Source organism: Lampetra planeri, unplaced genomic scaffold (assembly GCF_965212315.1).
Source record: "Lampetra planeri unplaced genomic scaffold, kcLamPlan1.2.h2 scaffold_574, whole genome shotgun sequence".
NCBI classification, from domain to species: domain Eukaryota; kingdom Metazoa; phylum Chordata; class Hyperoartia; order Petromyzontiformes; family Petromyzontidae; genus Lampetra; species Lampetra planeri.
The window spans coordinates 11,084-28,862 of record NW_027615397.1 but is presented as its reverse complement, the minus strand read 5'-3'; the positions used below and the strand labels follow the sequence as shown (position 1 = coordinate 28,862).

Sequence of the window (17,779 nt, the reverse complement as noted above, 5' to 3'; positions counted from 1 at the left end):
TCATGAGCTACATTTTTCACTGTTTTAATATAAACAATGAATGTCTCTGGCTATGTTTTGATCTTCACCGCTGTATAGATACGTAATCCCTGACTCTATACCATCTACATGTACTGATCAGGCAGGAAAAAGAGAAGGAGAAAATATAGCGGGGAGTGGATAGCGTTTGGCCTAGTAACAGCTAACTGTACATGTTGATAGATTATTTCAACCGTGATATTTTGATATTTCATTATTTTCAATATTACATTATGTCTAGTTCACAAGGTGGTAACTTTGTCATGTTCCCAGCAAATGGTTGTTTTAAAACAACAACCAGCAGGTGCATGCTGCTTGAATAAAAGCCAGCACGCAAGCTAATCTAGCAGCTAGCTAGGGCAGTGCTGCCAACTCTGGAGTAAGGAAAGTCACTATTGGCTATCCTAAAAGTTGTTAAAAGTCACCAAATGACATCATTGCCAAATCTGCAGAAATCCTTTTTTAATTTATTTGTATTTGTCAAAAAATGGCAGTCTCTAAAACACCAGAAAAAGTCCCTAGATTTGACCCTAGTCACATTTAACATATTTGCCAGATTTAGCAACATGGTATGCCAAGTTGGCAACATGACATCGGAAAGAAAGATGAATTTCAGAGAAAGAGAGCGATATTTCCGAAAAGTTATTGGAACGTACATATCATTATAACAATTCATTATTGGGTAGCTAGTCCAGTTTCAGCTAGATATGGAAAAGCTAATATGCTAATATGTTCGTTTTCAAAATTACAATTTCATCTCCTTACGGAGATCTTTTAGCCACAGAGATTTTTAGTTATACCAATATCAATTGTTGATGTGCCAGATGAGTGTTGAGGACTCCATTAAAATTGCACAAAACATTCCCAAGCCAGCAGTTTTGAGAGAGAGCCCTGAAAAATCCAGTCACTGGCCACAGGAACACAGTAAATCCATCAGCAAACTATGTGAACGCTAAAACAACAATCCTCTTGTTAGTCCAAATCCACAGATATGTCGGTGATGACTGCAAATCAAAGTGGCGACATACTGTAAATATCCAGAGATTAAGTGAGAGTGACACGGATACCAGTCACAGTCCCAAATTACAGTACAGGCACACGCACTGACACACAAACACAAGTACACACACACACACACAAACACACTCACACACTAGTCCCAGCATCGTACGACAAGTCTGTCAGGCTGCCAGGAGGCTCCAGCCAACACTCACCGCCTCTGCCAACAGACTCCATTCTGCCCTGGCTTCACTCTTCAAGACCTCACTGTCTCACTCTAATAGGCTGAAACAAAAGCAGGTTGTCATTCTTTCCTGAGGAATGTTCTGGAAATAAAACGACTTCCCGTTTATTCACTTACATTCACCACTCAATTAAGCACCTATCAAGAGTATCTTGGAAAGCTTTTTGTTTTTACGCTTGCCTGAAAAAAGCTGTGCGAGTATTATGAATGAAGTTCGAACACTTGCATGTTTTATATCTTATATCTTACCTGGGGCTAAGAAAAAAACAAAACACATCTACAAGAGATCTTCCACACTCACACAAAAGCTTATCCATGAACTGAATAAAACAGGCAACAACAAACCTCTTCACAACAAAGCATCAGAGTTTATTCAGTTTCAGTCGTCACCTTTTCCCTCTGCCACCCACTGAGTCACAACATGGTGGAAAGCAGCACTAGAATCTTCAAAGAGTGGGCTGTGGACACAGGGCCAAGCGGCCCCGGCTTCGCTTGACGGACCATCACAGACTATTCTAACTGGCCTCTAAACTACACGTACACACTTACTGTGCGTACACATACATGTATGTACTTGCATAAAAATCACACACACAAACAGCCGCCAAGGCAACGAAAAAGGGGGCGGGGGGATGAAGAGAAGGAGAAGAGAAGATGAAGGGAGGGAGGGTGGTGGCGGTATTTATAGACAACAAGTGATGGGATGCCCTCGTTAATGCGCGGTCCACTGAGCCAGATGACAGACACGCCGCCAAGAGGTCATGTGACCACATTACTCACTCTGGCGCCCCGTGAGAGGGCCTGTTGAGCAACAGAGATTGAGCAAAGGGAGGGGGGGGCAACAGAAGAGAAGGGAAGAGAGGGGGAGAAACCTGCCCATGAACCCCCACCACCCCCGTGCCCGATGCCCTATTTCAACTAAGCTGTATACAAACAATCTTTTCTGTTTTCACTTTTCAAGTTGGGGACGTGCCTCTCTCCCACTTTCCGGGCACTGACCTCAATTATCTGATGTAGTTACAACTTTGTTTTGTAACCCACCATAACACCCCAACCCACAAACACACACACACACACACACACACACAAACAGAGTATCTTTTTTTTTACATGATATGTCATTTCCCATGCAATAGCATAGAATGACACAACTGTGGTTGAATTACAGCCGAGGACAGGGATCGTTAAAGGGGAGCTGTGGTTTCCAGGATAATACTGGCTCCTACTTTCCCCCCATAGAGGCCATATCTGTAATCCTCTAGATCTGACACCCCCCACAGACACTGATTCAGACACCTCAAAGCCAAAACCCTGACCCAGGACCCTGTAAAGCCTTACCAGTAGACCTGAACCTCATGACTTCTTGTAGGTAGAAGAGAAAGGGCGATGGGGCCAGTGGACAAGGTGTACAGGTATAACAATAAATGAAGCATATCCCTCTAAAATAGAAGAAGGTTGCTAGTCCGAATGCCAGAGATCATATGAAAATACTCTTGCATGGTCAAGTGTGTGAGAGGGAGTGTGTGTTAGCACCAAGTAGTTTAGTGCAGAGCGTTACCATATAACAGTGGAGCTGCTGACCTTAGGATTTAATAAAATGTCATCACTTCCTCATTTGATCCCATTAGACACTTGTTGTAATCAGCGTACACATTCTTGAGTTATGGCCAAAAACCTGTTTGGTGAGGTCACCGAGACCTTTGACCACCGAATTCTCATCAGTTCAAGTGGACATTGGTGCCAGACAAAATTCACTCTGAGCTTTCTGGGATATCAGTCCAAAGAAATGGACAAACATAATATCAGCAGCCACTATGTCACTGGCACTGGGGTATAAAAAATATACCCGTGGTTTGCAGCCAAGGGAATGGGCAGACACCTCAAGGTCAAAGTGAGAGGGGGAAGAAAACCTGACCTCAAAAACCAAAAGCCTGATTGCTTCATCCACCATCAGGACAGAAGTCGTTTCTATCAAACACTTTGCTTTGGAATCATCTGCAAGAACTTGGCAGACTAAATCAAATCAAAAACTACTTTCAAGAGGAAATTAATATAACATTATTAACACCCAATTATACAGCGGAGAAAACTACTGTACTACTTTTTTTGTGTTTTTCTTTTGTTCAGATGTTTGGAGTGTATTTGATTCTTGTTATTAAAGATGTGATGATTTTTGTCTTTCATATTGTGGAATAATTTAATAATCTGTGTCTTGCCAAATGCAAAAGCTACTGGGGATCCTAAATAAACATATATCACAACACATATTGCTGTATCACCTTTCAATGTAAAACACTAATCACCTGATAGACGTTTTTCATTGAGAGTCATTGTGAATAATATAAAAATCCAAATGCAGGTCAAAAAACATTTGATCTAGTGTTTGCTATTCAGACTTATGATCACTAATAAATGGTCAAATCTATGTTTACATCAAATAAAACAAATAAAGTATGGAGATTTAGCTGAAGCCGCTTATATTGTGTTGGAAAAAAGGGGATAAAAACACAAAGGCAGAGACCATGGGAGCTGTCCTCCCAAGACCATTACTGTTTAGTCCAGTTGTTGTAGTTGGATTAAGATGTTAGCTATCCCCTGTTAACCTCGTCTTACTAGACGGGGCATGATCCGCGACCTAACATGGAGAGGTGGGAGATGGAACCAGATGAAAGGATATAAGGGATAGACTACTTACATGGTTCCACACTGCAAGACTCCTGGAGGGCAGAAGGTTAAGGAGAGAAGGGAACTCTCCTTCTCACCCTCCCTTTCTTTTGCCCATTTCATGCATGTTCTGAATGCTAAACACTGGCCCACCACATCCTCATCCCCCTGCACCTCCTCTTAGCTCTCCTCCTCCCACAGATTCACTGATGTGAGGTCTTTTGTGAGAGCGCTGGCTGGTCTGAGCCTGGGCTCTGTTACGGCCTGACCACTGACCCACTCACCCGCCTTTAAAGAGGTTTGAGGGTCATGAGTTCACAACAAGGTGACTCAACTGTGAACAGCGGGCGGCATCCTCTTTCAAAGCCCCTACGTATTCACCTTTCCCTCAGAAGACTCTCTTCCTCTACCTTCTTTCTTCTGTCTCTCTCTCTCTCTCCATCTTTCTCTTTCTGCCCCCCACTACCCTTCCTTCCATGTATCCTCACCCGCCGTCTCAGCCCTAATTAGCATAGCATCCCAGAGTGAGGAGAATGATCAAGGCCAATGGAGGGATTGGGGGCCCCCCTGAACCACACTGAGGGTTAAGCTTCCAGTTTCTGACTTGGTTTCACCTCCTGACCACATTTAAGCAAGCTGCTTGGTTGTGCAACCAAAATGAAGTCAGGTGAATAACATACGATCAAGTGGTCAGACACAACAGTGAAGGACGTGAAGGACGTGTTACGTACAATTAACGTTTGTTTTTAAATGTTGCCGTGTTGCATTTCTTCTCACCACCCAAAGAAAACACTTCAGAGCCCTTTCTTTGTACCTTATACAGATATGACACATCATGTCTTCTTGGTACATTATTAGCATTATTAGCATTGTAGTACTGACTGACATCTCCATAACTCCAACATTTAAATGAAAGAGTGTGCATGTTCTGCTGTAACATAACAACAACACCACTCACCATTCCATGTCCGCACTCAGTCCCATCAGCCAGTGGCATGTGTTGTGTGCGACATCCTTTGTGGTCCCCCTCTGCACTCGTACACCACAGCCGTTTGCATTGTTTCTGGGTTTACGAGGGAAGAAAAGGGAGAATAAGCTAATGCATCATAGTGTCACGAGAAAGAGAAAAGGTTTGTCTCTCGCGAGAACATTCTTCTTCCAGTATACACATGATTACAATTTGATATCAATAATAATCTAAGCATTATAAATATCAAACTCCTCATGACTTCATACAACATGAAACTTAAAAACTACACTGTCTCAATCAAGCCATACAAGCTACAAACATCAGTCTGTTGGTCTACACAATACAGATAATAAAAAAAAAAAAAAACAGATAATATTAATAATTTATTCCAGAACAAATTGAACAACATTTTTCCTCTTCTCATTTCTTCTTTTGTTTTTGCTTCTTTTGATAAAACGTACCATATAAGGGCAAATTTGGGAACCGGGTCCAAACATCAGTTCACACTGTCTGTTGGCATTGTAAATCTGACCAGGGAGGAGGGTGGGCAGCTCGTATGTCCTGCCCACAGGCTCATCAAGAAGGCACTCTCCATACCCAGTGCTGTGTCAGAAAGTAAGAGTAGATATCATCATCATCATCATAATCATCTTCTTCTTCTTCCACTTATTCCGGTTAGAAGTCGTGGTTGTGCTAGAGCCGATCCCAGCTGTCAATGGGTGAACGTCAGGGTACACCCAGGACGAGTCATCAGCTCATCACAGGGCCACATGAAGGACAGACAACCATTCACACACACACACACACACACACACACACACACACACACACACACACACACACACACACCTACAGGCAATTTAGAATGACCAATTAATCTCAGCATGCTTTTGGAGGTGGGAGGAAGCCGGGAGAACCTGGAGAGAATCCACACAGACACTAAAGTTAATGTGCACAATGCAAGACTCATTCATGAGGTAAACTTGCATGGTACGACAAACTAGAATAGAATGCAATAGATTTGTCATTGCTTGCACAGTGTTGATCCTCAAATGTTCGAGTAAAACTGGAGTAAGGGATCAAAGACAGAATGAAACATCATTTTGACAAAGACCTGTGCACATTTTTATCACAGGTGTGTTTTCTGCGCTGAAGGCAAACAAGCGAATTTGCAATGATACTGACATTATTAAGTGACATAAATCTGTGCCAGGATTACAGTGTAATGACAGATTGTGTTGTATATGAAGCACACCCAAAACCACCACACAGTAACAAGCACAGCTGGGGCTGAATGTATGTGCCGACAGCTGGCATATAAAATCATCAGCGTTCACAGATGTGAAAAGGTTCAAGTCAAACATGTTCACAGAGCGAGTTAAGTCTCAAAGGAGCTCTTGTTTTGGCTGTTTACTTTAGAAAATGGAATCAGACATGTATAGATGTATAGAAGAACACATCACGTCTGCCGGACTGCGCTGCTTTAACACCTGCTCAAGGAAGCACCAGCCAATAATTACACAGGATTTACCAACGTTTCGGTCCCCTTTCCTTGCCGTTCAGAATGTGAAACACTGCAGCAAGCAGCATCCAGTAGGTGGAGACGACATAAGACGAATAAACCACCAGCCTGTCAAAGAGCCATACAGACAGTCCTATCTTACAGAATCTTTCAGCAGCTGCTCATCTGTCTAATCTGAGTCCTGGAACCAAACGGAATGATTATTAGGACCAAGACAGACGGAGGGGGAAGGGGTCAGTGAGGTCACTTCTTAAATTAAAACATTTTTGAAGTAGATCAGCTGTGTGGATTTGTGAAGCTAACTCCTCTCTAGCGCCAGAGGAGATCCCACACCTGGCAGCCATCAAGAAAACATGAACGTAGGTTTATTTATAAGATGACGTAAAAGCTGGCTGCTGTGTGCATGTGGTCCAAGACTACACAATCATAGTTTCCATTTTTACTGCGCTGGGTTTCCCTAACAAGGCAGTGCAAAAATTCAGACGTGGTTTTGCGGAGTTCGATCAATCAGATGCCAAATAAACAGCATAAACAGTATGTACAGGTTATTGAAGCATTTATGAAATAAGATTAGAATTTGAAGCCTCAGATTGAACCCACAGATCCATAAAAATGGCACAAAATATTATTTGAGAAGAATGTAGCAGTTAACGTGTGCTATTGTGTGGAAAAATTATACGGCTTTAATCACTGTAAATGTTTATGTGGTTTACTATCCAGCCGATAAAGCAATTAGTTGGAAGACAACCATTCACATTTTACTTTTAAATGTGGGATTTTGTGGTTTAAATCAAATGGCACAAAGCCAGAGGCGGAATGAATAGTTTCTTTATGTTGGCAGATAATAGCACTGCACTATAGGAGGACACTTTTCATCAGCTCTCAGGTGTGGGTGTTTAGTTCACATTATTGCAGCAAGAGTGACTGAAGAGGGAGAGAGAAAAGGAATCCAAAAGGAGATTTTTTTTAAAAGGTGATGCAGCTTTTTGTTTTCAAACACCGCCAGGGTAGTGGTGCAGATTGAATTTGCTCTTCAAGGAGAATGGGCAGTCAAAACACTGACAAGTCTGAATCAGTGCTCCTGTTGTTGGCTGGAGATGGACTTCAGAAGTACTACACTCGACAGTCCTTCCCACTGCTGTGGCTCCCACAGTGAAACAAGAGCCGTGTTCCTGTCTCTGCCTGATGTTACTAATCACAAGGACAAAAATATGTGCCGACCGTAACACAGGAGATACTGTTACTTTCTTTTTTGATTGTCAGTACGATGTCGTATATTGTGATTTCCGTGCCACTATCTGTTGGTGATTCAAGCATAAACACATATTGTCTGATGTATATGTGCACAAACTATGCTGCTTCACCGCATCTACAGTACTACAACTCCAGTTTGCACATCTGCAAGTATTGCTAGTACATACACTACCAGTCAGAAGTTTGGACACACCATCTCATTCAACTGAATCTATATAGAGGCCAGCAACTCAATGTGGGACGGCAAGGTGGTGCAGTGCCTGACAGAAAGAATGTCCCTGGTTTGATTCCTGGCCTTGGGGCTCTTTCTGTGTAGAGTTTGCATGCTCTTGCCGTATCAGCGTGGGTTCTCTCTGAGTACTCTGGCTGCATGTTAACCCTGTGATGTCCAGGGTGTACTCCGCCGTTCGCCGATTGGCAGCTGAGATAACACAGGAGCTAGTAGAATAAAACAACCCACTCAATGTGCCATGTGTTCGATTTTTAGAATTTAAATACCTTTTTGCTAAACTGGTATTAAGTTGAACCTTTATCTCTGGTGCTACAGTCATGTACAAGTCAAAAACCTGTGCATCCTTTGTTCAAATTGTTCATCTATCCCATGTGAGGCAGCTTAAGCCCAAATAATAAATGAATTGATACACAAAGATTTGCGTCATGGATGGATGGATGAACGTTCCGGCCAATGAGTGATGTCATAACCAGCTGGAAATTATGAGAAAAAATGCAAATGAGAAATGACCCAACCTTGCGTTCTCAAGACGCATGTGATCAACAAGGCCGTCCTTTGTGAAAGAGGCTAACAGAAGAGAGGAGTCAGAGAGTAATGGGTGATATTCAGGGATGCTCTAATTATATCTGACATTTCCATTCTAATAAGGAAGTCCTTCACCAGGATCGTGACCATGGTGCGAGTTTGCTGAATGTGCCCAGTGACTAGGCTACTCTTTGAACCTGTAGCATCTCAGGAACGGGGCTTAAGCTGAGTGCAGTGACAGGAGAGTGGCTGAAGAAGATCTATCATACAGGTCAGTTAAGGAAGACCCCCACATTCAAACAGGAAATAGTCTTTCAGCACTAGGCAATAACAACTCCACACAGTTTACATTGGACTGACCCGTCGACGGAGCACTGCGGGAGACACGTAAGCAGTTTGTATCATGTAAAAATTGAAGAACATTTCAAATGAGCTCCAAAGAGGGAGTAGAGAAGTGTTACATCCCTCCTTTTTTGATGGAGAGAAATGATGAAGGTACCTACTCGAGAAATTCAGTGATGTACTTGCGGCTGCACTTGGACCACGACCAGGGATTGGTGTCGTAGTTGAGGGTGGGGGCCATGACATGATACTGATGCTTGGTGCCTGCCTCCCGACATTTGGGGTTGTCATCGTGAGGCATGTTGAAGCTGGTGGAGAGAAGGATGGGGGAGGAGGAGAAGAGGTGGAGAAGTGGATATAAGGAACACACACAAAGTGATTATCAGCTGCTTAATGGCTCAGTCGTTGCCAGGAGGATAAATGTCACAGGATTTACATTCAGCCATCTTTGACAAAAGGATTGCTGACAGCGTCACTGTGGGCCGTGGCAGACAAACATACATACATGAGCTTCATCCCCCGCACTTTTTCTCACCACTTGTGTTTCTCCTTTTATATCTTCACATCAGCAAATAGTCACATCTTTTATTAGTTATCATTCCAGTGTAATGGAATTTACACCCCAGTGTAAAGCTCACCGGCTGGTTGTTCAACATATTATACGCAACATCAGCCTTTCCCATCAGGGCCAGCATGCCAGGGAGAGCCACCTTCAGCTCACCCCACAAGGGTCAAGGGTCACCGCCTCACATTCTCAGAAGGCTTAATGCTGAGGGAAAGGTAGGCGAGCAAACACCATGACACACATCAACACACAAATGTGTGTGTCACTCCAGCATAAACATGTTGGAGTGAAGATGTAATCAGCTGTAACTAATGTTCCTCAGTGATTTATCAGTCAGTTACAAAGTCGGTGAAGTGGTGACAACAGACCAATTCCACTTTCAACATTTAAACTCATTCAAAACAGATGCAAGCTGTAATCACATCTAATAATACGTGCCAATTGCACAAATGAACACTAATAACTTACTAATACCTAAGTTAACTACTGAATGACTGCAAGTATCCATTCACTATTTGAGTGCCTGCTGCTGATACAAGAAGAAAAAGACTGACATCATAGGTCATTATTTTAAAACAAGAAAAGAAAAAAAAGAACATCAATGTTGTGGAGCTTGATTTGATGATTTCAAATTTTCATTTTTTTTTAAATTTTATTTTCAACAAGAATCTGCTGGCAAATAATTTAACAAGAGTCCTTGCAGAAGTGCAGATTTATAAAAATAAAGTTTACAGCAATGCACCAGCAAATTAATGCAATTTGTCTGCAGCCAGCACACCTGTCAAGCCTTTTTTCCTGATGTTGTCCAGAATACTGTCCAGAACAGACATCCTGGCCTGTGCTGCAGTTTGGAGTCCACCTATAAACACGTGTAGTCCATAAGCACGTGTGTGTACACATGCATATACACACGGGAACACACGCAGCTGTACGACGAGATGTTTACAACAAGATGTGGGTCAGTGCTAGATCTGGGCTGTGTGTGGACTGAGGGTCAGTCCATACCAGCACACACACAAGACCTAGCATGGCTGGCATGAGGCCCCACCCTACAGGGGCTGAGGGCCTGAAGACAAACACCCAGGGAATAATTAAGCCTCTGCAAGGTAAAGAGAGAGAGACAGACAGACAGACAGACAGACAGACACACAGACACACACACACACACACACACACACACACACACAGACAGAGTTCTGCCTGATAACTCACAACTAAATTAGGCTCAAATAATGTCTGAAAACTAGACTATGTACTTGAGCATGTTAACAGGTGCAAGATGGGGCGATTTTCCAGCACCTTGCTGTTTTAATTTCTTAGACACAGACGACCATATAATAAATGCTAAATATTCAACAAACAAAATAGGCTGTGAACTGTAAATCCTGATAAATGAGCAGATGTGTTGCTGTGACTAAACAGACTCTGTTATTACATATGTGAGGATGTCCTGAAGACACATCTGATGTTGAATTCAAATTGAGATAGGAACCTGTTAGTAGAATTAGGTTATAGATCAAGCTGTTTTGTGGCTCTGTATGGCACCATGAGGACACCAATCAATAGAATAGTCAATTTAAGTGAGAGTGTACTGACAAGCAATCAGCTACTGGCATCCAAAATCATTGTAAAGTCTGACGTCTTGGCTAAAAAACTACTTTGCTCAGCACATTGCCCCCTCAATCTCGCCAAGACAGAAAATTAATTGCGGTCCTCAAGTGCCAATTAATAACTATGAGAGCAAGACACACCCATGGAGTGATGACCAGCTTGCCAGAATTCCTGCAGATTGACTAAAAAGCCAAAGCGAAGCCTAAAACAACCAAATACAACCTTTCCATGCAGTCTAATGCCCCTTTTCCACTACATGGTTCTAGCATGACTCGACTCAGCTTTTTTTGTTTCCATTCAGGCAAATACCTGGTACCTCGTGCTCTTTTTGGGAACTCCTCTGGCGAGGTTCCAAGCAAGCGGAGCCGGTATAAAATGTGACGTGTACAGGCTGCCGGCCACTCACTGAAGAGAGAGGGATGTCCTAAGCGCTACCATCAACACAAGAATCGAACAGCGCTAGCGATACAGCGAGCGTTCTTGGCCTTCTTCTCCTCGTCTCAGGGTCATGTAACAGGCACAAATGTGATGACAACTTACAAACAGCTGGTTCACCATCTCCTCCATGGTTTATGTCATGTATAAAACGCACTTGCAGCAGCTTTACGCAGTCGTTGCTGTGAGTATGCCACCGCACGTTGAGTAGGTACTGACTTGAAATGGAAAAGGACGTGCCTGATTCTAAAAGCGAGTAGAATCAAGATGAACTGAGCCGAATAGAGCTGAAACTGTGGAGTGGAAAAGCAGCACTGGCTGGTTGCTTTGTTAGCGAACATACTCAAGCGTCAGTGGTTGCAATGTTGAAAAGGAAAAGTCTGGTCACTATAAACTCCTCCGACACATAAAATATCAGGGAACTGATTTGTTATCCAGGACTTTTGAAGCCTTGATCATATGCTGACAAACCTGATTAACTTGTAAACAGTTACTGAGTGTCGCTCACTAAAAAAAAAAAAAAAACAATGGCTGTTAGTTATCTCACATACTTACAGTCATCTGAGAAAGGCCTCCTATCCATTAGTCTAAATCTTAACTCTAATCTGCAATGCTCTTGAGTGGCTCCCACTACCTGACACTGGCTTCCCCAGACTGCTAAACACTGTGAATGCAATGATTAACTACCCCGGGAGGCAGAGCCAACTGACCAGCTGCTTGAACTTCAGCATAAACAGACCTGCACGAGATGCGAGGGAAAGAGGGGAGGATTGGCTGCAAGAAGTATATGTGGGTCATTTTCACGTATTTTATTACGATTAAGATAAGCCAAAAGTATGAGATGTGTTATCAGTGAGATATCAGATTGAATGAGGACATTTTTGATTTTAACTTTTCACCAAAAGCAACACCTGATGACTTGTTTTATAGCTGATGTATCCCATCTGTGTAAATGTAATGGGATTCTGTTTGACTGTAAGAAATTTCAGCAGTGATGTATATTAAAAATGAAGCAGTGTATAATCGTGAATAAACTAACTGAAATGAAAAGTGAGAATACCATCATTTTGTTTGTGATGGTTGTTGGAATAAAAAGGGCTGTAGATGAGAAACTCACCAAGATAACAGATTTTTTCCCCACTTCCTCACAGAGATATACTCTTTTTTTTAGTATGGGTATACAATTTTAGAGCAGAGAGCCTGAACAATAGCTTAGAGCTTAAAGAATGTGCTGATATGTGGGAGAAAAGGGGAACGGTTTTCCAACTATTCCTTGTCTTATGGTTCCAGTTGGTAAAGGATCTGGTCATGGACAGGACATAGACATGTTTGCTTGAAGTTTCTGGTCTCATGAACAGTCGGTAGAACACATCAGTGACTATTGTCCTTCCTTTTGAGCAATACTCTGTGCGGACTGCTTGGGTGTGCCGTGAGACTTGTTCCTTGTGCAGAATGAAACAAGCTCTTGAATAGTTATTTCATCTCTCACTGTTGGTCCATTATAGGCCAGCATGTAATTAAAAATGAAGTTCTGTTTCATTACTATGTTTTGCACCTGTGTCTGCTGCATTCCACATCTCTCGATAAGAGGGCTTTTGTTGGTCAAGCCAAGCTAGGAGGGTGTGTGTGTGTGTGTGTGTATATGTGTGTGCTTGTTGGGGGGGTGGGGGTGGAGTAGAGTGGAGTGTTGCAACTTACACATGGCCCAGTTCATGAGCAATGGTGAATGAGGCGCTAATTCCATTTTCTTCACTGATGGAACAGCTGCGGTACTGGTCGCACATTGTTCCCAGCTCTGCAAGCCCTGTGGGTCACGTACACACACACACGGAGACAAACACATAGATGCACATAAATGTATGCACTATTCATAGTATTCTGGGGGGGGGGGGGGGTGAGCTGCTTGGGTGTTAAAGGCGATTAAACCATCAAAACTTCTGTTCTGTACGAGAGATTAGTAGCGCAACAGACCCTCCCTCCTCCCTTTTCTACCACTCAGTTCTGTCACTATAATATTATTAGCTGACAGCTTGCCATAAACTCATTACAGCACAGTTTATGAGCTGTGGCTAACGGAGTGGAAAGTTAATTGAAAAGGACTTGCACAGAGAAAAGGTAAAGTTTACCTAATGTGTCACATTTATCTTTTGCGCGGCAGATATCCTCCCTGGGAAAAACAAAACACAAAACACTGTTACACTTCTATGTGGAGGAACTCTTTCTTTTGTTCAGAGCTGAGCATGTACCTGGTGATGAGGAGTGCTGTGTCATGGTGAGAGGGATGGGTGTCATCCTGGACATTTTGGCTCTGCTGCCACACGCAGAAGTTGTGGAGGGTGGTGGCGGCGTTGAAACTCACAGTGGGCCCTTCCTGTTTGGGGTGAAAATGTTCTGAAACAACAACGTTCTGAGCAGTAACCTGAAGTAGGTCACAGACGGCTGGGGGACTGCTGGGGGTTCACATGTTACTGAGACTGACTTCTATGACAGAGGTGGATAAACTGTACGATATAAATACAAGTGAGCCCTCCATCCGTCTGAAGTCCAGTCCAGACCAACCGTCCAGTTCACGCTGAGGCACAGAGCTGTGACCAGTTATTGGGACCTCACGTAAACCACTGCTGTATCCACAGCAATGGGAGTGTTGTGAGGAGCAGCACAACAAACGCAACAGAGAACTCAACTTATGGCAAATTTCCCCAATATCTGGCATTCCTCTGTGCGTTTTTGTGAATACAGCATTTCACGCTACTTTTTGTCTGCAACCACTGTCAGCGATTGAACAGGTAGAAGACTCTACCAGCGTTCAGACCGCTGCAACTCTTCGCTTGTGCCTGGAATCTTTGGTCTGGACTGACCTTCATGTGCAGGTGGGTTCCTGTCTCACTATAGTGTCGTTTGTCTTCCAGGGAGATCTCTCCTGACAAGGCAGGTAGTGTCCTTTCAAAGAGGCCAGGGACACCTGCGCTAACGTCAGCCATATTAGCATGACTGACATACAGGTAGCATTCGAGGCGGCGCACTCACTCGTTCATTGTGGATGACGATTAGCTTGACAATCATGATGTTGATGAGGTTTCCCACGCTGGGGTCCCTGTACACTGCTGCTACCTGTAACAAAGACATAACACAGACAAAAAATGCAAACCTCCACTAACCCGAACCAGAACTCAGGTAAATCTTGATTAATGCATGATTAATTATATGGAATTAGAAAATATCACTTGGACAGTTGCGGCAAAGGGGGAATACAGATTGTTGAGTCTATCCTGAAACTGAAACACATTTGAATTAACTTTTTATTACACTTTATATTTTTCACAACAATGTCTATAGTGCTGTGGTTAAGGTAAACATTGTATTTTGTGTTGCTAAGTGAATGATTCTAAGTGAACGAGGTGATTGATTGGCAATATGTTTGGTATAACTACAGATTTCTTTACAATTCCTGACACTGCGGTATATCTGTCTTCCCATCACGTTTTATTTCTTTTCATTTTATTAGAATATCTGAAAATTCGGAAACAGCAATATGCATCATGTCCTGATTGTAGCCAAAACAGCAACTGTTCATCGAAGGTGACACAGATGAACTGAAACCTGGTCCTTGTAACTCAAGTGAAAAACTTTAGAGTAAAAGCAAAACATTCTCTCCCTCGTTCCTTCTTCCACCTCTGTTGCTTTTGTCCTGCACCTCTGTCACGGTCGGCCAGCGGTCTCCTGAGGCCATGTGCGGCGTCCTGACAGGAACTCATTAGTACACTATAAACATTTAGCCTGTCTCAGCCTGGGGGGAGGCAAACGTGGCCCAGGGGTGATCAGAGCGGGAAGGAAGGAAGGCCTGTCGGCTCACGTCCTTCTTTCAGTGGTGACAAAGGACATTTTCTGTGAGCTCCAGCTGAGATGGTTTTATGATTCCAAGGGGTTTTTCTCAGGCACTTCAGACTGCTTTCAATTGCCAGTGTAGTAAATATATTTCTTAGGGACCAGATAGTTTGCTTCTTTTCACCTGCAGTAATCTGCAGCATGTGCAAAATCCTCTAAACAACAGCAAATTGTTGTCTCAATGGACTTTACAGTCTGTACAATGCTACACCCTCTGTCCTTTAGACCCCCAGTCAGAGTGAGGAAAAACTGCCCAAAAACCCTTGTAACAGGGGGAAAAAGAATCCTAAGGGAGATCCGCACAAAGGATCCCTATTTCTTGGACGGACAGACCAGCAATAGGTGTTGAATGTACCGACAATGAAGACACTGAGCTAAGAGAAGAGATTTAGTCTCTGAAAGCTCCTAGAGTCCAACAGTGCATGTCCATCGCAACATTTCTTCTGGTTTGTTTTTCATGATTTTTGGAAGTCGGTTAAAGAGAAACTGTGTATCAGTGGACAACAGGCAACATGGCAGCACTGATGTTTTATAACATCGTCCATAGCCTATCAACCCTCCACAAAGATAACACAGCATGGGCAATCATTACTTACTCATTACTATAGAAGTTAATGAATGTGGACGTTCTGTCTGCCGTGTGGCAGAGGGACAGTGGAAGGTACACACGCTTCAGACAACTGACAACCTATCCTGCTTTCACAAAGAGCAGAGACGTCCAACACGTTTGATGATGTGCAGACAGTCAATCGCCATGTGACTCAGCTGGATTACTAGTCAGTGCTCAGACAGACACTGATCTTTTAAAGAGGTCCAGGTGCTGACTCGGGATTTCAGACATTCGGGCCATTTCTGTTGATGTTAACATGAGTGGAGTTTAATGTTAACGTAAACTACATTTGGACACAGACATAATGTCAGTGAAAAGTCTAAAGTTGAAAGTCTATGGGCATACATACAGGGTGACACTGCATAGGCACTGATTTCGGGGGGGGCGGTGGGTCATTTTATGACGATATAAAACTATGACCACGTTGGTAGAGTCGGTGCAGTCATGGGGCTTTTCCACAACACAGTTCCAGTAGGTTAATTGTTTTTCTGTCACAGACAGCAATAGAATAGAGACGGAACAGGACATGGTCACTGATGAACTGGTTCGCTGTGGATGGATTTACGTAGTGAACAGGAGCCCTGAGCAGTACTCAGCGGTTTAATACTGACATGGATCAATGCCGAACTGTGGATCAGCTAAAAATATGTAAAACGTGTTAAAATCTGCATTCATCTCCGTCATTCAGTGATGAAAACGTCTAAACTGTCAGGATTTCTAAGGGTAGTCAGTGCGTTTCAGTACAACTCTGTCCCCACCACATTTCAAACCAAACTGATGCATGATGTGACACAGTAGCACTGGTACATGTGTCTTCCCACCAGTGGCCCAGTAATAAATTATACTGCTCACTGCACAGAAACACATATCTAACAATGAGAGAAAAATAATAGTTTTTAGAAACATTATTTCACTTACTACTGACATGATTGTTAGGATGTAGTGCTCTAGGTTGGGTCCATGATGACGAACCATTTTGGTATCCGCAGTCACCATCAGCTCAACGTAGCGTGGGTAGGAGAGGAACCGTTTATGTCTTGTTTTCGTGTGTGTGCCGGTGGAGTTGCTATCATGACGGTTTTGAATGTCTATCGTGGCTCTGAGAGTGTCCAACTCCTCTCTCATATTTCCTCTGCTCTCAAACGACACTGGCCTCTTGGGGTTCTCTGTGTAAAGATGGAAACACGATGAGAAGTTTGAAGATAAAACATTTTAAAATGGAATTATTTACATGATGGAACCATGTAACAATCAAACACGACTCTTAATCTCAGAAATATGTTACAGGGCTACAAAAAAACACAGCATGATTCCATTCAGAGCACACAGGTCAGCTTATCTGAATTCCAATGACATCACAGAGGCAAACTGGACTTCCGTGGCAAAAACCTGCCGTAAATTATTGTGTCATTCCAATGCTTAGGAAAACAGTTGTACCACAAGTCAGGAGGTCAGTGGTAAGCTTTGAAGAGTCAGGCAATGTGAACTCTGACTGCCTGAGTGCAAGAAATACAAAGCAACAAAATCCCATGACGACATTTTACCCAGTTGTGTAGGGCTGAGCCACAGTGTGCACTCCACAAGGGGATATAAAACACCTTCAAACGGTCTTCATTGATGCCCATGACCAATATATATCATCTAAAAGTTATGTAACCTGTAAAAAACTGAACCTTTATGGCTGAATGCCTTTATCCTGACATTTTTTTTTCAGCATGAGCTACATGTGTTTATTTATTCCTTCACCACAACTCTGAAGTTAAAAGACAGCGAGAAAGACAAGAGAGAAAAAAAGAAAGCATTCTAAGTGTGTGTGTGTGTGTGTGTGTGTGTGTGTGTGTGTGTGTGTGTGTGTGTGTGTGTGTGTGTGTGTGTGTGCGCGTGATACCAGGGGCCCGCTCCT

The 17,779-nt window shown here is 43.0% G+C and overlaps 1 protein-coding gene across 1 annotated transcript in view; it reads right to left on the bottom strand.

Moving 5' to 3' along the window:
- LOC144741504 (A disintegrin and metalloproteinase with thrombospondin motifs 20-like) overlaps positions 1-17,042 on the bottom strand; it is a gene marked incomplete at both ends in the record, with an annotated part of 32,349 nt that extends 15,307 nt beyond the window's left edge. Inside the window, 8 exon segments of the mRNA XM_078624026.1 lie at positions 4,884-4,988; positions 5,357-5,498; positions 8,932-9,078; positions 13,080-13,185; positions 13,508-13,548; positions 13,628-13,752; positions 14,409-14,492; positions 16,795-17,042. Coding sequence (XP_078480152.1) covers positions 4,884-4,988; positions 5,357-5,498; positions 8,932-9,078; positions 13,080-13,185; positions 13,508-13,548; positions 13,628-13,752; positions 14,409-14,492; positions 16,795-17,042 — 998 coding nt within the window.
- Positions 17,043-17,779: the final 737 nt, after the last annotated feature.